The sequence below is a fragment of the Lacerta agilis genome, chromosome 1, assembly GCF_009819535.1.
Source record: "Lacerta agilis isolate rLacAgi1 chromosome 1, rLacAgi1.pri, whole genome shotgun sequence".
Classification (NCBI taxonomy): Eukaryota; Metazoa; Chordata; class Lepidosauria; order Squamata; family Lacertidae; genus Lacerta; species Lacerta agilis.
Genome location: NC_046312.1, coordinates 82066977 through 82087967, shown reverse-complemented (window position 1 = coordinate 82087967; position 20991 = coordinate 82066977). Strand labels below are relative to the sequence as shown.

At 45.0% G+C, this 20991-nt stretch overlaps 2 protein-coding genes across 10 annotated transcripts in view; one reads left to right on the top strand and one right to left on the bottom strand.

The window, feature by feature from the left end:
- The window catches only part of PLEKHG3 (pleckstrin homology and RhoGEF domain containing G3), a 48520-nt gene extending 46253 nt beyond the window's left edge, over positions 1 to 2267 (top strand). For all 7 annotated transcript variants that reach the window (XM_033159535.1, XM_033159513.1, XM_033159511.1 and 4 more), the window contains one exon: positions 96 to 2267. In XM_033159535.1, coding sequence (XP_033015426.1) covers positions 96 to 907 — 812 coding nt within the window. In that variant the 3' untranslated portion in view covers positions 908 to 2267. The remainder of the gene's footprint in view (positions 1 to 95) is intronic.
- A 4634-nt stretch (positions 2268 to 6901) lies between these two features.
- Positions 6902 to 20991, bottom strand: part of SPTB (spectrin beta, erythrocytic) — a 93749-nt gene continuing 79659 nt past the window's right edge. For all 3 annotated transcript variants that reach the window (XM_033159498.1, XM_033159508.1, XM_033159507.1), the window contains exons 33-36: positions 15377 to 15639; positions 11102 to 11275; positions 9311 to 9353; positions 6902 to 7940 (exon numbers count right to left, since the gene is read on the bottom strand). In XM_033159498.1, the coding sequence (XP_033015389.1) occupies positions 7773 to 7940; positions 9311 to 9353; positions 11102 to 11275; positions 15377 to 15639 (648 nt within the window). In that variant the 3' untranslated portion in view covers positions 6902 to 7772. The remainder of the gene's footprint in view (positions 7941 to 9310; positions 9354 to 11101; positions 11276 to 15376; positions 15640 to 20991) is intronic.

Below are 20991 nucleotides of genomic sequence, written 5' to 3'. Positions count from 1 at the left end.
CGACAAAAATGGAGCTGCTGAGATTGGGGAATGAGGGGGACCAAACCCCTTGCCTTATTGCTGCCTCACTTATTCCTTGTTGGTCTTTCTTCTAGGCAAACGTAAGCCAGCCTTGACCCTCCCCAATACTTACGAGCAAGTATTGCTGCAGGAGGCCAGCACACTGACTCTCCCCCCATCATCATCCTCGTCTCTGGAGAAGTCCCCCAAGCGCTTCTCTTTCAGCCCCTCCTCCAGCAGCCCGCGGCTTGCCTCTCCCACCAGCAGCACCCTGTCTTGCAGCCCTCTCAGCCCCGTCGTAGCTGAGAAGTTCAACTGGCCAGACGTGCGGGAGCTCAGGTCCAAATATTCCTGTCCATCAGGGAATCAGAAGTGCAGGCCCCAACCCGTCAACAGGAGCCGCTCAGCCCCTGAAAAAATGGTGGATACAGCTGGTAGAGCTCTGGAGGAGCACCAGTGCTCCAAGAGGATTGTGAAGGCAGCAGACAAACCCCAGCAAGGGGGCATGCCAGGCTGCAAAAGGGAAGCACCACCGGACTCCATCCCCCAGGGCCACACCTGCGACGCACACAAGGAATTGAGCGTTACAGCCGAGACCTCTCTGGAGGAGAACAGTCAGCGAGTGGTTGTCATGGAAAAGCTGCTGGATGTGACTGTCGATCCGGACGAGAGCTATGTGCAGATTCGCTCCCCTACTTCCCGGGAGAAGATCTCTCTCAAGGCCGTGGTGGAGAGGTGCAAGGCCTACCAGGACTCGGAAGAATACCGCAGGCGTGAGGAGGACCTCCAGGAAGCAGCTCCCCACAAAGCACTTCAGCAGGTTTGCCGGGAGAAAACAGACAGCAGCCAGCAGAGCCTGGTAAAGAACCTGAGGGAGAAATTCCAGACCCTCAATTCCAATAGTTGAGCTCCTGTGTCTGTTGTTCCCATGCTGCTAAGCCCTATTTTATGAACTAGGAAGGTTCTGGAGTTGACGTCATTTTCTCCCCCAGCTCCTTGAGAGGAGAAAGGACGAGTGACAGTCTCTTTCTCCTCCTCTTCCAGCCTGGATTGCCACCTGGCTCATTGTGCTCCGACCTTCATGTCCAGCTGCCTCTACCCTCTGGGAAGTTGCTGAGCTCATAGCTGTGCATTCTGAGCCAGGTGGTTGCTGTCCTTTGTTGGCCGTGCTGTTGGGAAGTACTCTTCACACGTTTCCTGGAAGCACTGAGAAGCTTCCCATCAGGACAGGCATACCACAAATCAGAGACTCCTTTGCAGCTACCCATGCAGTCCACTAAGAAAAGGTGTGTCCTTTCCCTTCAGGACCAAATCCTTGCTTTGCCAAGCCAGAGCAGAAATGAATGAGCCTTCTGTTGCTCAGTCTCATAGGATAACCATAAGTTATTGTTCCAAATTATGTTTTGTCTTTACTTTTTTATTTTTAAGAGCGTGATTTTACTGTGGCTGGCAGAGGGTTGATCTGTTATAAGACTCCCAGCTTGATAGTATATAATCTTAATAATATTGGTTGTGTACACATTTCAGTTTGTACACACTGTGCAATAACCACTTTTGACCAGAAAATGTGGCTGTGGTTTCTTCACTTGGTGGGTGGGAATGGGGAAAAAATTGCAGCCCGTGATTTTTTTACTGCAGAGGTAAGATTGAGAAGAGTCTTGAGCATCACAGAGCTCTCTTAAGTTCACCAGTGGCATGGACTAACGCTTGTGTGGTTCTGATCTACTATAGTGCCAGGAGGTCTTAAAAGACCTGCACATCCCTTGGTAGAAGATTTATTCAATTCACTGGTCAGGCTGGAAAGATCACTGCCCCCACTTCAACTACTGGATGTTTTTAGATCAAATCTCTCTAAGATGGGACACTTTGCCAAAGGAAGAAATGCAGCTCCACTAGAGAAGAGCTATGTATGGAGAAATAGGAACAAATCAGGAAGGTGCTGCAGCTGCCCAGTCTTATTATCAAATGTTGTGTTGAAGGGTAGGCAGTGACGGTTGAGAGATGGGGGGCACAAACACATTCTGGATGTCGGGTGCAGGATTCAGGGTGCAATGGTGGGGTTTTCATCAGCTGGGTTGGGGAGTATTTGAGGTTATTTCTCCACCAAACAGCAGAGAAGCAGTGCCCAGCTGCTTAGGGGCAAGTTTAAAACAAAAGAGGGCCTGCTCCATTCCTCTCTCTGCCTGCCAAAGACTAGCCCAGAGGTCCTTAGGCATAATCTCTGGACATGTTCAAGGATACTTTGCATTAAAGGCTATTCAAGATAACTTTTGGGGGTGCTCCCTTTTCTTTTGTAAGCTTGAAACGGTGGGTGTTCCAGGCAGCAAAATGACTGCATAGTGTTTTGTTTTTCCTTAATTTTGACAAAATTTATATATTGCTTGATTGTAAGAACACCTCTGGGGGGTTTACAAAAATATAAACATTTAAATTCTCAATATGGGGATTTTAAAACATTCAGAGCATTATTAAATACAACAGTAGCTGAAGAGAGATAAAACACATGTAACTGCTCCATGTCTGGGTAGGCGACAAAAATAATATAGCAAAGGTTCCTGCCTGATGTCAATAGGGAGTTTCAAAGTGCAGGTGCTGCAATATGAAAAGGTGGATTTCTTAAAAGTGCAGAAAAGGTCTTGTGTTGCACCTGTAACAGCGGCAGTTCCGCAGACCCAAGCCATCAAGAGGGCACATGTGGGGTAAGGTGATCCCGCAAGTAAACTGGTCCCAATCTGGTAAAGGCTTCACATAGCAATAGTAACACTTTGAACTTGGCCTGTTAGCAAATGGACATCTAGTTTTGAGCAGAGGTGTTACACACAGGCCCCCAGGCTCTCACACGTGCCTTTTGTGGGTGAGCCCTTAACAAACAGAAATTGCACACAAAATCCAGGAGCCAAGAAGGGTTTATTTGTTCATTTATTAGAAAAACGTTATTAAATTGCTTCTGAAGCACATTCTGAAGCTTTAGCTCTTTTCTCTGGACAGTGGAAGCACATTGGAGCAGGTGGAACTTGGTGCCTAGCTGTTTTTAAAAGAGTATGAACCCCCAAACCCTATAAACCTGTAGGAGAGGTCCTGGGCTATGTTAGCTGTTCTCCGGATCTCCAAGAAACAGCTCTTGCTCTTCTGAAGCAAACATGTTCTGGGCCTGGTGCATGTGGAGCTCCCTTCTGACAGGTCCTGACCTCTGCGTTAGTAGTGGGGTCTTGGAGGGCTAAGCCTGATGGCGGAGCCACTTGACGGAGGTGAAGTTGCTTTAGATCAAGCTCTAAGAAGGAAGAGCTAGGCGCAGCCAGGCACGGGAAGGCTGCAAGTTGCCAGACAGCAAATGGTTCCTGCTAGGGAAATGCTAACACTCCCTGGGTCTGTAATGGGTAGGAGCACAGTGCAGTGAGACATAGTGGCACACAGACAACGACTGCACTCGAAACGTGCCAAGCTGAAACCAAACAGAGGTCTGGGAGCACAGCTTATGGTGCTGTGCACAAGCAAAGGGTTAAAGAAACGGGGGAGCAGAACAAGTACACATAAGGTCTGAAGCAACCTCCTTATTTAGCACGTAGCCTAGTACAGGGTAGTGGTCATACAGCAGGAATAGTCTCAAACAGCATTTCAGCCTAGCTTTGTGTGTTTTCAGCTTCCTGAAAAGGAGCATTTTACCATACCTGAAACTCAGGAGTTGACAGGTGAAAATATCCTCCAGGAAGGGAAGGGATGGCTGAGCTTGCTAAAGCCAGAATGCTTATGAGGTCCCAAAGGTATATTTGTTGTACAATTGCAGTTGGGTAGCATGTTTAGTAAATATTTCTCTTCTTGGTGGCATTTGCTGGAGAATCGGCTCCTCCTAATTCTCATGTGCTTTGTTGTCTTAAAGAAAACAGTCATCCTAAAGTTGCAGGATCCCTACTATTCCTTGCCTGGTGCTTCTCCTAGACAGAGCTGCCTCACATAAGATTTTCTTTTTTTTAAATCCCACAATGAAGTCAAAACCTCCTGCCTTTTCCACCCTTTTCTTAGTTGAGCCATTCTGTGCTCACTTCAGCAGGCTGATAAAGTATATCTCTCCTCTATAAGCATGGACTGGAAGAGTGGAGAAAATACCACTTTGGGGGCATTCAGATTGTAAGTATGGCAGGCAGTGCTTTCTTTTCTAGAAAAAAAGGTGCCAGTACTGCTCAGCTGCAAGTGGGGAGGCAGGCGGGGGGGGGAGGCTCTCTGCATATGGTCATAGATGCACTGCTCTTTCCCAATGCTGGCATTGTCGTTTGGGCACCAATGAATAGGCTGACGATAAGCGGCCTGCAGGTTTTCGGCACGGCTTTGCAAGGTCACCAGAAGAATGCCGATTCCAGGCAGGCTGGGGGCTCCTGTTCCTAAGAGTGCCCACTGTTGTTGCCAGAGAAGAGTTCCCCCTCCCTTTTGCACCTTTGAGCTCTCCCTAGCAATAACCACCAGTACCCTGCTGGAGAGAATCCTTCCATGTTTTAGCCTTGAAATGGAGCACAAAGGCATTCTGCTTAAATAGGCCTTGTTTCACGTGTGCCTAAGCTAACTGCTTTCAGTGAGCTTAGGCACCCCTTTATCTGCACAGGCTAGGGCTGCATGCCTTGAGGATCAGTGCTGTGGCAAATTATCCACAATATTTACGTCTTTGTTGTAATAGCATGCTGTATCACTGACTAGTGTCCTCTAACTGTGCAGCAACAGAGAAGTATTAGTGGGTTGAATGCTCTGACTGAGGGTCTTTATGGGCACTGCTGGCTCTTCCTCTGGAAGCAAGAAAGGCTTATGGAAGCAGTGGAAGCTTCTCCATTAGAACTAATGGGGCTCTCATGGCTACCTGCCTTCCCACTTAGAACCAGTCAAGAGTGTGGCGCTGCTGCCCAGTCTTGTTATTGCACTTGTAGAACACAGTGGCAAAACCAGATTTAGTTGGCTCTAGCTAAGCCTACTGCAGGTCTCCTTGCCTTTTGCCCTATCAGCCCTCAATTGGCACCAGTTACCAGCATCGCTGTGGGATGCTTAATTAGTAAGGCTGCCTGCTCTACTTTTCAACTTTCTTCTCCACCTCCCCTTGCAGTCATTCCTGCACCTACTGATTAAGTTACAGGTGGGTAGCCGTGTTGGTCTGCCATAGTCAAAACAAAATCGAAAATTCTTTCTAGTAGCACCTTAGAGACCAACTGAGTTTGTTCCTGGTATGAGCTTTCGTGTGCATGCACACTTCTTCAGATACACTGAACTTCCTCTTCTTGGAGTACCTTTGGAATCCATATCTGAATGAGGTTTACACACCTCCACAGACTTTCTGAAGTGTGCATGCACACGAAAGCTCATACCAGGAACAAACTCAGTTGGTCTCTAAGGTGCTACTAGAAAGAATTTCCTACTGATTAATTTCTTATTCAAAAACCCAATTTTGCAATATGTGGGTTGTGGTACAATCTGCTGTTCAGCAGTCACCTAGGTGTGCATCCTACTCTGAACATAAAAGGTGGAAGATCATCCTTTATGGCAGTGATGTTTTATAATGGCAGAAAGAAGGAGAATGCTGGCAGCTGAGCCGCCGTATAACTGCACCGGTAATGCTCAGTGGGGGTTAATGCTGCCAGACTCCACAACCCGGAACGCTATAATTCAAAACCATTTAGATGTATTGGCTTTTCGAATGTAACATTGTGGAAGAATCTGCTCTGCTCATCAGAACAGTGAGGGAGCCTATTGTCATCTACCCATTACAGCCCAGGAGATCTGGAAAAGTTTAGCACTTTTGAGACTTGACAAAAGGTAACATGTGGAAAAACCTCAAGCCTCAACTGTTGGTAACCTGGATTCATGACAGCAAGTGTCAAGCCAAGCCCTGCTTTTTCCCACTGCTGTGGGTGTGAGGCATAGACAGCCAGCCCCCCCCCCCAAGATCACAATCTCTTTTGCTTAAAGAGACAGTTTCATAGCTTCCTTTTCGAGTGAGGAGAATCCAAACCAATCTGTGCATGGTGTTTACAGAGCCTGTGCACTCCTGGAGTGATGATAATGGGATGCCCCTAGGATAAGGCACTTTTTGTATGGTATATGGCACCCACAAAAAAAACATGATTTAGAAATCGCAATGAGCCCTAGGGGTGGGGTGCTCAAAAGACAACTGAAGAATGGGAGCCTGCTGTTTTCAGAATCCTTAGTATTACTATTGCTGCAAAGAGGCCATTGCAGAAAAGGCAATCTCCAGGCTCCACTCAATGTCAAAAGCAATGAGCTCTCCAGCAATATGTTCCAAAAGAGCAATACAGCTGAGCAGCCATCTGTCTTTGGGAGGAGGGATGATGAATTCCTTCCTTGGATAAGGGGCTTGTGAATTTTATCATAAAGTCAGAGCTAGATGTGCCTGTATATATTTTAAACAGCCATTCAGACACCCACACATCACAGGCAGAGGTCTCTGCAGAAGGGAGCAGTTGGGATTAAGACTGCATTTACAGTAACTGAGAAAGCCACACCCCATTCTACAGAAGTGTAAGCAGTGCAGTGGATTACCAAAGGCCATGCTTGGGCACAATGCATCCTCGGAGGGATAAGAGAGGAGCCATTTGCTTCTGGAGAGCTGAGCCAACACAGATGTTTACAGAAAGCTCAGGGGAGGGGAGGGCACCTGGATCCAGCCTAGTCACAAAGTTAACCCCGGCATAAATATAGTGGGGCTGATAAAAACCTCATTAAGTAATGTGGGGCACAATCCAGCAAAAGTTAATGGTGGCTAAAGTCCACTGAAACCAACAGGCTGCTTCTCAGTGGGGCGTAGCTGCAACTAACTTCAGCTTCATTGTACTGTATTCCTAGTGCTTGCAGCGGGTGAGCAAACTTCCTCTCTTTTTCACAAACACACACACATTTCTGACACGTCTCCATTCTAACCAATTTAGTGCAGAAGTCTGAACATAGATCATGCTCTCCTCTTTGGTTGCAACCCTGATTCATTTATAATCGAGCAAGGATTCCGCCACCAACACAGTGGACTCTGGGTGGAACCTTTTGGTGAGAAAGTTCTGTGCTTTGTGACATGGTATTGTGCATGTGTGTGTGCGTACGTCGCAGATGCCCCTGCAAAGAAGAGCATCAGACCTGCTGAAAAGTGAAAACTGACTTCCAGCATGAGGGTTGGATCTTGATGCATGGTGTACCTGTGCTATAGATGACGTTGAAATTCCACGTGACGGTTCTATTCCAACAGACGATTTGGGAAAGCAGCTTCTGGGAACCAGGGCTTTTGGCAATGAGCTGAGGACGTATTTTTCCCAAACTCCGAGATAAGCAGAATTGCTCCAGAGCCATCATGGTTTTCATTCAGTTCCCTTTTGGGATGGGCTAGGTTCCTGCTTCACTCCTTTCTTCCATAAAAAGCCCCTGAAATCGACAGTGTCTTCTCCCCTGAAGCAGTTCTTTGTTCACAGAGAGGTGTGCAAAGCATGATCATGCACAAGGTCAGCCTTGCTGAACTCTGCATTCCCAATGAACCAACCAAGGACACACACCTCACAGCTCTACTTGCAGCAGAGATGTTGCCTTGTTACCTGAAACACTGGTTTGATGCCCTGGGTTGTGTGAGGGAGAGAGATGGGGATGTGGTGGGAAATGAGAAGCAAGGCTGTGTTGTGGAGATGAGAACAGTGTTTTGAGTGGTGCCAGGAGTGCCCAGGGACACTCAGACATGCAGGTTCCCCCCCGTTATGCACATTAGAACATAGGCATCTGGCTGGACCAAGCCACCTGTCTGGCTATTTCTTTTTGGGAAAGAAGCTGAATCTCTTCTCTTTATCTTTCTTGGTCAGACTCACGTCCATGGTAGTGATGGAAGGCAGAGGCAGGCTTTGGGCCTTGGTTTTAATGCTTTGGGATTCGATTATTGCTGTGCTGAAGCCCTGAAGCCAGGTGTGCATCTCATCCTGTCAACAACAAAATCCGGTTTACACACACTTCAGTTACCAATTGCTACCCAAAGCAATGTTGCAAAAAAAAAAAAAAACCATTTCAGCAGTTTTGACTATGTACTTTCTACATTTTTAAATGTTTCTTCAGAAACATCCAAAATATTGGCTGATTGTGGATAGCTGCCCCAGAGAAAAACTGAGGGGCAGGAACACATTGAACTAAGGAAGGGAAAAATGTTAAAGCAGAACAATTCAAAATAGATTAAGAAGTCAATAAATTCAATTACCTAGAGAATGATCAGTTCACACATAAAGATTAATACGTCTGAGTAGACATGTATGTTGTTCAGTCGTTCAGTTGTGTCCGACTCTTCGTGACCCCATGGACCAGAGCACGCCAGGCAGGGATACTGGAGAAGGAACTGGCAAGCCACTCCAGTATCCCTGCCAAGAAAACTCCATGGACAAAGACATGTATACTCAGCTGCAATCCTATATGCAGTGCTTTTTTTCTATTAAAAATGTTTAAGGGTATTCTCATTTTCCTACTCATTGAAATACTGCCCCTCAATGAGGCCAAACCTAGATTCACAAAATGTTTAGGGGTATGCATACCCCTGTGTCCCCCCAGAAAAAAGCACTGCCTATATGTGTCTACTTAGAAGTGAGCCCCATTAAGTTCACTGGTGCTTACTCCCAAGTAAGTGGGCATAGGATTGCAGCCTCAATCTCCTTATTAAAAAAAGGTTGCACATTAATTCTATTCATGGAATCCTACCTAGAGACCCATTTTATTTTGCTTCCCTTTCTATTAGAAATCAATATTAGTTGCTTTCCACATGGCATTTCAAGCATCTAATGCCAGTATTTCTACATAGGGCTACAGCCATTCAGTTGGCTCTGAATACAGAATGTTGAGCTTTCCTGACTTCCCCAAAGTTCCATGAACAGTCATTTAAAGGCCATTTCCCTTATGAGTAGAGAATACAGGAGACTCGAGGAGCTTCCCCTCTAATATCTGGTAATTCAAATATATACATAGGTTGAGATGCAAGGAGACACACAGGTGCTACTTACTAGTCTCAATACACTCAGTCCTCAAAAAGCAACAGCAAGCCCCAAGGTGGCATTTTGCTAAACAGCTCTAGTAACTTAAAATAGTTCTTTGACTAAATACAAACTGTCCTTTTCTACTACCCTATGAAAACTTAAATAGATTCCAGCTCCTTCCCACTCTGTCAAGTGGGTGTGACCCTAGCTGTCCTTGACTGCTGATTTAATGAGCAGTCGTGGTTGGTGGCCCAGCCGTGCCAAAGCTTTGATTAGTAAAACAGCACGATGCAAAGTAGTACCGTTTACTTCACTACATTCATGACAACACCTACCTCATCTTTGCCATGGAAGAGCCATTCACTCCCATTGCTGAGTCTGCAAAGTACAAGAATCATTATATAATACACTTTTTTAAAAAAAGTCACCTGGCTCTAAGGGTGACTCTTAAGAGTTTGTTTTCCTTGTCAGACAGAGTTGGAAGGGAATTCAAAAAGTCATCTAGTGTAACCCGACATTGCAGAAAATCCACTGCTATAGCATCCTTGATAGGTGGCTATGTAGCTTCTGCTTAAAAACATTTAATGAAGGAGAGTCCACACCTTCCAAGCTAGTCCGTGCCATTGTTTCAACAGCTTGTACTGTCTGGAAGTTTCTTCCTAATGTTTAGTCAAAAATTCCTTTAATGAATCATTGGTTCAGATCCTATTCCATTGGAGTTCCACTTGTGAAGAAGAATAGGAGGAGGAGGAGGAGTTTGGATTAGATATCCCGCTTTATCCCTACCTGAAGGAGTCTCAAAGCGGCTAACATTCTCCTTTCCCTTCCTCCCCTACAACAAACACTCTGTGAGGTGAGTGGGGCTGAGAGACGTCAGAGAAGTGTGACTAGCCCAAGGTCACCCAGCAGCTGCATGTGGAGGAGTGCGAGACACGAACCCGGTTCCCCAGATTATGAGTCTACCACTCTTAACCACTACATCACACTGGCTCATACAAACTGCTCAATGAACTAATTCTGCCCTGGGCTCGTTTGGGAGGAAGGGCAGGTTATAAAGGTCATCATAAGCAAACAAACAAACAATTTGAGGTGACTGTGGCAAATAAGTGTTTTAATTAATCTACCAAAGTGCACTAAAAAGATCTGAGGCAACAAGAGAAGCACACAATGAATAAAAGGGGGAAATGCTAGTGTCTGGAGAGCTTTCTTGTGTAACAGGCTGAGATGGATTAACTAAAGAGCATCTTAGTAACTCAAGCTGGGAAAGCTGCAGGAAAGGGGATCCAAAATTATCAAGGGGCTGGAATGACTACCCTAGAAGGAAAGGTTACAACATTTGGGGTCTTGGATGTAGGGGGGGGGCAAGGGGGCAGCTGCCTCACCTTAGATCAAGTAAAACAATAGAAATACTTAACTAACTGACCAATCACATCAGTTCTGCCCCACCAACAAAAATCCTAGCTACGCCCATGTTTGGGATGGTGTATAAAAGACAAAGAGAAGGGTGTCGTCCCCCCTTCATTATACTAGAAACCCAGGATCATTCAGTGAAACTGGATGGTGGTAGATATAGGACAGACAAAAGGAAGCACTTCTTCACACAATGCATAAACTATGGAACTCACAGCTACAAGAGCTGTTGGTGGCTATCAACCTAATTTTTGATGTGAATTAGACAAATGCACAGGGGATAAGGCACACTGGCTGTATGCTGCCTCCAGGATCAGAGGCAGGGATTAGCTATTGTGCTCATGCCTTGTTTGTGGGCTTCCCAGGGGCATCTTGGATTCTTGGTTACATTGTGGGAAACAGGATGTTGGGTTGGATGGGCCTGTGGTTTGATGTAATTGAGAGTTCTCTTATGTGTTCATCACTTTGGACTCAGTAAACATTTTCCAGAAATCATGACCTTAAAATATGCGTTCCACTCTGAGCCACACCTTGAAAGGCACCCTTTCCCCAGATAACCTCTTGGTTGTTCAGACGGAAGATTGCCTATACCCAGAAAGCTTATCTTGCTGAAGGATCTACAGCAATCTTATGGCCAGAGACTGTCTGCCTTAAAGAGTTTGACCCAAACTGGCTCACACTGGAACAAAGTTTTGGAAAGCTGTTTGGGGCCTTACCTCAACTTGAAGACGTGTTTTTTCTTCTTGTAACCAGCAGCTACTTCACAGAAGGCATTCTTCAGCCGGAAAGGCTCCTCTCCATGGTAAGGCACACCCAAGGCCAAACTTTTGGCATCCTTAAAGAAGGTCAGCTCACTGTTTCTGAGCACACAGTATAACGTATTCCAGGACCTGCCAAGAAGAAACACAACTTACAACAGCGGACACAAACTTTTCTGAGGCTGGATGCCACACTCCGAAACACAGCCCATTAAACACAACAGGACTCACTCACTTCTGAGTAAACTTTTATAGGACTTTTTTATCCCCCCCCCCTCATCAGACTCAAAAGATTTGTTTTGTTCATTCCCAGCTCATTTTCTAGAATCAGAAAAACAGGGCTTGATTTTGATCTCTTAGATAAAATTTGCTATTAGTGTCTTTGGTAAAACTAGTTTTTTAAAATATCAGATTTAACTTTTGGCATCGGAAGAACATTATTATTATTGTATTCCCCAGGAGGGACAAATATACCTGAAGATATTTTTTAATGATTTTTTTGTAGTAGGCAAAACAAAACAAAAGATCTTTCAGAGAAAGAAAGCAAAAGAGACGTATTCCTAAAAGGATCTTTGTTCAGGAGTGTCTATTAAGAGAACAAAATGATACAGAACATGCCAAGACCAGCTGGGATACTTCTGTGTCTACTAAAAATATCCTCTAGAGCAGATTGTGAGTTTGGCCATCTTTTTTATCACTGTAAGTGGTCAGAGAATTTAACAAACGAAACTCTATGGTCCTTAAAAAGAATGACTAGGAGTTTTTCTTGAAAGCCTAAAATCCAATGTTTGGTATGCAATGGTTTCAGCGTTTGAGGAAGGCGATACCCTTCAGAGAAGACAAAACAATTTTGGGCCCAGTTTGCAGTTTGAAATAGCCCCACAATTTCTAGAAAATGAGGTGCAGTTTAATGGGAGGGGGCTGCAGAAGTTGCCCCCTGGAAAACTGATGCAGTGTTAGGCGATGTTCTGCTTGCTTCAGAAGGGTCAGTTTGCTTCCAATATGTTCTGCTTTTATATTTGTAAATAAAACAGATATTACAAGTATGCCTATAAGTCTTCAGTGCTCTCTCTTCCAAAGAAAACTAAGCACTCTAGTACTAACCCCTAAGTTTCCACCAGCTGGGGAAGTGAAGAGTGAACTTTTAACAATAGCCACTCCACTTATTTCCAGGGAGGGGAATAAACTGTGGGTACATTTCCAAACCAAAGAAACTTGAGGGCAGAGAGAGCAGCTTATTCTATTGGTTGCAATAGATTGTTTCTTTCAAGCCTAATTTTGATAGACGGAGGGGACCCTGAGGCACATTGACTCATTGGTTCACATTTGGGGCACATTGGCAACCTTGATAGTAAACCATCAGATCTGAGGAGAAAGTACAGAAAGCAGTACCAGAGTACTATTTTTTAAATGCTGTAATTGTAGAAAGAAAAATACACTTATGTATTGTGAACTGTGAGGGGAGGAATAAATTTTAGATCTGAAAGCATGAAAAAAAGTTTCTTCATTCCATGTGGAAGACAAAGCCTTTGTGTAACCTGGCAGGAAGGGATTGCAAAATACATGTGGTAAAAGAAGGGTCAGAGGAGTCTGCAGACAGAGTCAGTGACACCGTGGATTGCTCTTCTCTTCCTTTTTTTTTTTTTTTTTATAAGAATTTATTGGCATTTTTCTATAACAAACATATACCCACACCCACACCTACAATTAAACAAATGCAAAACAGATAAAACAAATACAAACAATGTCAAGCTTTCTTATTGCATCTTTCTAAAAAAAAAAAGGTTCTAATTCCATATCTTGACTTTTGACTTCCCCTGCCTTTTCACCTTCGAGTTTGTAACCTTGATCTATTTTATAACCATTTCTCCTACAAAAAAAAAACATTAACTTCAATTATATAATTACATTCAATTATATCTTCAACATTTACTAAAAATGCATCATCAAAATAATACCTCACCATTTAATCTTCTAAATCCATAAACTTAATCCACTTAAATTCCCTTTGCTTATACTCCACCTCATAGATCTTCGCGAATCATTCGCATCTAATCTATCTCTTCTATCCTTAAGGTTGCTGCTAGTAACGTAAAAACTTGAAATATCTCCTTTCATGTTCAAATAAAAAATATAACAAAGTGTTGTTGACAGTATTCACCCTCCGATTTCAATTTACCATATCAGGCTGCTTACAATTTTACTTAATGCTTCACCCCACACCCCCTCTGTCCATTATTCTTCTCCTGATGGCATCAGCACTGAACTTCCATATCTCTTCCCTCTCCAAGCGTCCACAGATCCAGGCACAGTCCAAACCTCTCCTTGCCGCGAGTTCAGAGGTGTCCCTCTCATCATCTCCCAGCTTCTTCGGTTCTTTGTAACATTCCTTTTCTTCTTGTAAATACCTTAATTCTATGTCCCTGGCCCCCGAGCTCACACCTCGGGGACTGGATATACGAAATCTTAACATCGCCTTGGGGCTGCCACCCCCAAAAGGCGAATTTCTTCTCCGAAGTAGCTCATTCATTTCACTCCATCTTTGCATCCATCCTCTCAGCTCTTTGGCAAGGCTTTCTTCTAAAGTATCAAAAGTTTTGTAAGCCTCCTCTGTGGGCAATTGGTTCCATTTCAGACCCCCACACAAGACTTTGACTTTTCTATAAAGCAGTTCCACCTTCAAGGCAGTGAGTCTCTGTTCGTCCGTTAGTCCAGAGTTCAGTGCCAGTTCAAGGACGAAACCCAGCATACTGGCAGAGGAGGAGGAAGCGGGTGTCATATTTCTACTCCCCTCTTTGTTCATCGCCATTTTCCTGAGCTGGAGCGCAAATACCGCAACTTTAAAAAGAGATATTTTCCTCTAGTTAACTTCCCAAAAGAAAAGTTTGCCAGTCTCCTGTGTCAATTTTAAATACATTGTAACCAGTTCTGTAGCAGCAATCACTCAGATTGGTTAGATTCTTGAGCTCGAAGGGAGGGAGGGCAGGCTGCCATTCTCCTTCCCCCCGGATCGTTCCAAAAGCACGATTTCTAATCAAATTCTTTACTCACGACCACCGGGTTCTTTTAGCTCCATTCTTCACAGGTAGAACTTGGACGCTCACCGCGGGCTCTGTCGCCGCATTTGCATCCCGGTTGGGGCATGTCCCCGAAGCCCGGCTCCGTTTGCCCTTCACCCCCACTCCCCCTTTACAGGGGGGGCAAGGGAAGGGTTCAGAGCCTCCGCGGGCGCAGCCGGGGAGCCCAGGGTGCGGGACGCTCTTCCCGCACCCCAACCGGAGCCGCGCGCTGCGGTAGCGCGGCTCCTAACCCCCGGGATGGACAAGGCGCTTCGGACCCGAAGCAGCCTTCGACCACCCGGCGATGGCGTCGCCGCCGGAAGTCGGATTGCTCTTCTCTTCCAACCTGTTACTCAATATGCTCGTTCGTTGGCTACTCAACACAAAGATGTGATGTACACACCCTGCAGCTTTTTCTGATGATGATGGGGCACAAGTATATTACAGCAGCCACAGCATATCCCAACTATGAGACAGCGGCACAACCAGCCAATAAGTGCCGGATTCCACCTGTTTGGGCTAAAATAGCTCAAGATACATGTAAGGACTTACAGGCACTGTGGACCAACCACACCTTGTTCTTGAATTTAAGGATATGCAGGGCTGACCTGTTCTTGCCTTTCTGAGCTGACCTCACTGGGCTCCTGCAGTGCTGTGCTCCTGCCACAAATGCTGCAGTCATGCTAGGAAAAGTCTCACAACAACCACACAATCTCCTCTGGAGCACAAAGGTTTTGCCAGCATGGGCCTTACACTGCAGGAAAGCTTTTCACTTCTCCTTTCCATAAAGCCCAACGTGCCAAGAACCTTTCACACATGCAGGGGCAGCAATGCTGGTGCCGCCACCTATATAATCTGCATCATTTGCCTCGATCTGTTGTGAACTCATAGGATTTGACTTCATTTCATTTGTCCTGCAGTGGAGAACTACCTGCCTGTGGCCCCCAGTAACAGCGACTCTGTAAAGCAGCCTTTGTCAATGTGGTACCCTCCAGAAATTTTGTACTACAATTCCCATCAGCCCAGCCAATGGTCATGGATCATGGGAGCTGTAGTTCCATCAACCAGAAGGCACCAGGTATGCAATGGCTGCTGCGTATGTTAATTAAGGAAGCTGTTGCCAATTCTTCATACTAGAGACCAGCCCAGAAGCCATGCAAACATTCAACTGTACCTGTTGGAAGCCCTCTTGTTAGGTGCCTCTATATCATGCTTCCGTCCTAGGTAGCCCTCAAGTTGTACGCTGTGAGATCTATCCAGCTGTGCAGGAAGGGTGGCTGTCTCATCGATCTCGCTCACAGGGGTCTGGACCACTTTGAACAGGGATTCCTTTGTGGAAGTTTCCTCACCAACCACTCTGATCTCCATCTCAGGCAGTTTTTCCTCAGGCAGCTCTTCCGAAACCAATTCGTGATGTGGTTTCCCATTTTCTTGCATCTGCACGAGAGGGACAACTTGTTTAACCAAAAACAGGACCATTCAAGATGGTGTGTGTTTCTGGGTTTTGCTCCATTCCACGGAAGGAACTGAGGGCCGTTCTTCACATTATGTAGACTGAGGCAGTTGACTGTAGTGAACAAATGGTGTACCATACCACTTCAGAGGGCAGGAGGGAAGCATATATTGGAATGCCCACCACCCCACAGGTTCCCCTGGCACAGCAGTGCAGATTGTTTTGTACAGCCCTCTCCCTTACTATATGCAGGGAGCTTTTTCAGAGGGGAAGGAATCAAAATATTCCTCACTTGCAAAATTCTATCATGCCTATCACCTCAAGGCTTTTACTCAAATTATGTTTGTAAAAAAAGAGATGCAACTACAGCCAGGTTCCTTCCTGTACTATTTGGGTACATGGAGAAGCCTGTGTGTGTGTGTGTGTGTGTGTGTAGAGGGGGGTGGCAGCCAACACTGCTAATACTATATTATTGCTTTATTTCTAAAACCAACACCTAAAATCTGATTGTAGATGCAGTGATCTCAGTGGATAACCTGAACACTGGACTTTAAATAGCAATGCTAAAGTCACAGAGAATAAGTACGGTAGTTTGAAACTCACCCATCCCATCCCATCCACACACACACACACGCTTTCCCAGTCCATGTCTGAGTGCTTCCCCCAGGAAAACCCACTCTTTGACACCGAATAGGAGCAAATGGCAATTTGTGCTTTCAGCAGATTGCCAGTTTGTTTCAATTCAGTGGGAAAGAGAGGGGTTTGCAGGGAAAGTGTGGGGCAAAAAAACCAAAGAGTTCAGATCTGGATCTGGAAAGCTTGAACCTGTGCCGACAAATTCAAAGCAAAGGTAAGTGTGGACGAGCCCTAAACTCCTGCTGGTACATCCTAAAGCAGCCTTTCCTATCAGCCTGAACCAGCAGGAATGTGCTGCCTGGGGCTAATGGGAGCTCTAGTCCAAAACACATGGAAGGTACAAGGTTGGGGAAAGCCATCTTAGAGCAGTGTTTTTCAACCTTTTTTGGGCAAAGGTACACTTGTTTCATGAAAAAAATCACAAGGCACACCACCATTAGAAAATGTTAAAAAAATTAACTCTGTGCCTATATTGACTATATATAAAGTAATTTTTCAATTTTTCCCACGGCACACCAGGCAACATCTCGCGGCACACTAGTGTGCCGCGGAACAGTGGTTGAAAAACACTGTCTTAGAGGATCTACAACTACTCCTGGGAAATGACCATTATTTCAATGGTTAAGTTTGTAATAGTCTACAGAAAGCAATATATTTTATGCATTGGTTTCTGTAGCTCCATCAGTATGCATGGTACTTTAGAGAATATGAAAGGAAAAGCTGCAGAAGTTAGCAAAGAAGGAATATATGGTTGTTTCAGGAATATATGGTTGTTTTAGGCTTAATTAGCATACAGGCTACATTTTGACATAAAATCATAGAGTTGGAAGGGACCACAAAGGCCATCCAAGTCCACCCCCCTACAATGCTGGAATCTCAACACGCGGTCACCCATCCAACTTGAAAGCATACTAGACCCTGCTGAGCTTTGCAAATGTGCTAGCCATTTTATTGCTGCTCCACTAGGTGGAATACATAGGAAATAATATGTTTGTGCTAAAGACTGTGGGCAGAAAATATTACTTGTGATGAGGGATTTCAAGGAAGAGAGGTGTCATCATGTACGTGTTATGGGAGGCAGTTCTGAGCATACAGGACAGCAAGGCAGAGAGTCTTTGGAAGCAGGAGACCTTTAGATGATAGATTGTTGGGAAGCAATCCCTACTCATGACCAGCAGTCAACCAGAAACCAAAGGACTGAGCCTGAGACAAATCTTAGTGCCCTCTCTTTTCCATTAACAATAACATCAGCCAGGCACATTATCAATTCACAGACAAGTCCTCCAACCATCATCCACCACCAGTACTTTTCAGTAATTTACCCTAGCTAAGTGGGAATCCGTAATGAAAAGGATGAATGGGCACAACTCAAACATTAAACCTTCAGAAACTGGTGGGTTCAGCTCTCCCAAATATCCTATGTCGTTTTTCAGTACCAACCTACATGCCTGGGGAAATGATATAGTGCAGCCTCCCTGGTATCATACGTCAGGGCACCGGTGGAGTTTGCATGTTTAAATATTTCCCTGACATACAAATTCTCTGGTGCATGTCTAGCTAACCAGCATGCCAGACAGCTTTAGATCCTGTCTTCGTAACACGATAGCACTCTTTGTGTAAACAGTGTTTTTGCCACAAGGGAACACTCCATTGTGAAATTTCCACACCAGTATTATAGTGCCTTACAGACTGTGCCATGTGATTTTTCTGAATGTGTAGACTGGCATTTACTTGCAAGGATCAGAAGTGCTATTGCACGTCTTCTGACCCTCATTCCAGATGCACAAGGATGCTTTGGTTTGCAATGGTCCGCACAACTGGTGATCCTGGCCTGGAACCATCATAGGCTGTACAGTGACTGTAGCTGGCTTCACTTTGTCTGGGGTTTTAGATGTTCCACAAGATGTAGTGTTGGCCACCAACTTGGATAACCTTAGAAGAGGATTAGATAAATTCACAGAGGATCAGGCTATCAATGGCCATGTTCTACCTTCTCTGTCAGAGGCAGTGTGTCTCTTGAATACCACTTGCTGGGCATCACAAGTGGGGAGGTTGCTCTTGTGCTCAGGTCCTGCTTGTGGGCTTCCCAAAGGCATCTGGGTGGCCACTGTGAGAGCATCGAGATGGGCCTTTGACCTGATTCAACAGGATCTTCTTAGGTTCTTACGATTCCAAGCTGCCTAAATGGATCAGCTGCTACAGGGCAAGAGGGACAGAGAAGTGCTTTGTGTCGACAGGGGCATATAAAGCCAGCAACATTAGGCACTTCTTGAGGCTTATATTTGAATCTCATACTGCCTCCAATTCAGTGGGTCAGAGGAAGCAAAAGAAACTGAGGTCAATAGTCCACAGCACAGCTAAGAAGAGAGCGCACATTGTAATGTCTCTGTTAGGCATGTGTGATCCCATAGAAGAGCAGTAGCCGGCAGGGAATGCAGAGATAAGCACCCTGCCCAAAGTCACTTTAGAAACCAGTTGACGGCAAATCTGTTCAGCCTGGTACTGCCCTAGAAGTGATAATTCCATGGAGGACATTGTAGACCTACACCACAATGTTAAGGTCCAACTAAATATTACAGGGGACAGGTAGATGTTGCTGACCCATCTCATTCCTGCCTCATCTTCCTGGTAATATTTGGTAAAGAACGTATGAGATGATAGCAATGTGTTCTTCTGCATATCCCTCCTCTCTACAAGTGAAAGTCTAAGTAAGGGCAGGGAAATACTGACATCACTTTTCTTTTACGGAGCTTTTTGACAAGTTTGATCGGCTGAATCCCCGTTAGGGGAACTAAGAAGTTGGAAGTATTTCTTCTTAAAGATGTTGGATTATAATCTTTTCACCCTGATTTAGTGGGAAATGGCGGCTGAAACTTGTGGTTAAAGATGGAAAAGTACTGAAACTTGATATTCCCTGCCTACTTCTACCATGCTTGGTTTCGTTTTTAAACTGGTTTTAGATCCGGGTATGACCCATGGACAAAGGATAATTCTTTTGAAGTTAGAATTGTTAAACCAGAAATTAGAATTGTTGAAGCAGGATGTTGATGAAAAGTTTTTAGCAACGGGAAGGACTTTTGAGAACTTTACTAAACTGGAAGGAAACCTTGCCAGGGAACTTGAGGAAATATTTGAGCAACAATATACAGTGACTACGCAACTCCAAGAAGAGGGAAAATCCTGTTGGTGTGAGAGGCCCAGGGCTGAAAGACATATTATATCCGATTTCCGGGGTGAGAGCCCAGAAATGAAGGGGAAAAAACTTTGGAAATTACAATTAGAAGACGACTGGAAGTTCGAAATGGAGATGCTGGAAGATGACGTTTTGTGTCCCCTGGAGTTCTCTGCAAGGATGTTTGTGGACTGTGTTCTGGCCTTTGGTTATAAAGAAAAAGAGGACATTGGAAGCATAGGAGAGAAAACGGGGGAAGTCCCCCAAGAAGATTTGAAACAAGATTTTTTTTTAATTAGTGAAAGGAATGTTGGTGTTCCAGCGTAGGTTTGTATTTTTGTTATTTCTGTTTTGATTGTTGTATTTGTTGTTGTATTTGTTTTACTGTATTTGTATTTGTTTTTGTGGAAAACCAATAAAATCTTTGTACAAACATTACCGGGAGCTGCATGTTGGCAGGGAGGTGGCCTTGACACCCAGGTATTCTCTGCAATATATACTTGGAAACCTAAAGTGGCTTCAGTTGTTACCCCACCTCTCCACTGAACTGAGGTTTTGTTTGCAGGGTGGGGGTGGGGGTGGGCAGTGGCTAGGGATCTCTTAATAGCTAATTCTCAGCAGCAACCACAATTCCCAGGAATCCTTTGGGGGAAGCCATGACCGTTAAACTGATGTAATACTGCTACAAAAGTGTAGCACAGATATGCTGGCTGAGTCTCGGGGTCATTCCTGCCCAGTAAACTTCCAGCACCACACAAGTCACCAACATAGCTACAATGTTGAAAGCCTGAATAGAGGATGTTGGAAAGGGTCCTTGGTCACATCCAAGGACCAATTTACACAGTTGTTTAATTCCTGTGGAAACTGCAGCTGTCGGTTTCACACTTGTGCGAAACTATTTATCACAAATCTATGGTGGACGCAATCTGAGCTCACGAAGGCAACCTGTAAGCTAGTTTGTAATATATGACTGCAATATTGCTCCCAGTTTTACATAAAATTTAAACCAGATGAGGCAGAGTTCTTATGGTCAGCTGGAAAGCTAACCTGAGAGTGATTACTCAGTTTGCTAGTGCTTGGAGGGGCATGGTTCGGCCATGGCCAGGAGCTTCACTTGGTGTGCCAGCTGCAGTCCCTTCCAGAAAAGGGGGGATCTGGCCACTACCACATATACTTTGGACCACTCTATGTGAGGCTGCCTTTGAAAACTGTTCAGTAACTATAGCTGGCTCAGAATACCAGGCAATTACTAGAGGTCTTTATTTGGAGCATTTGACTGTATTGCTTTTTGCACTGGCTTGCGGTGTGTTTCCAAGCCCAATTCAGCCCTGGCTATAACCTCTAAAGCCACAATTAGTTTAGGTCTGGGAAATCTGAAGAGCTATCTGCTCCCCACTCATGATTCTGCCCTCCTTTTAAGATCCTCTGGGGTGCTCTGCTGTTCACCCTACTATCATCTGAGGTTGTTTGATGAGTACCTTCGTGGTTGTGCTGCCCAGGCTCACAGGCTCCCTTCCCAGCCTTCAGA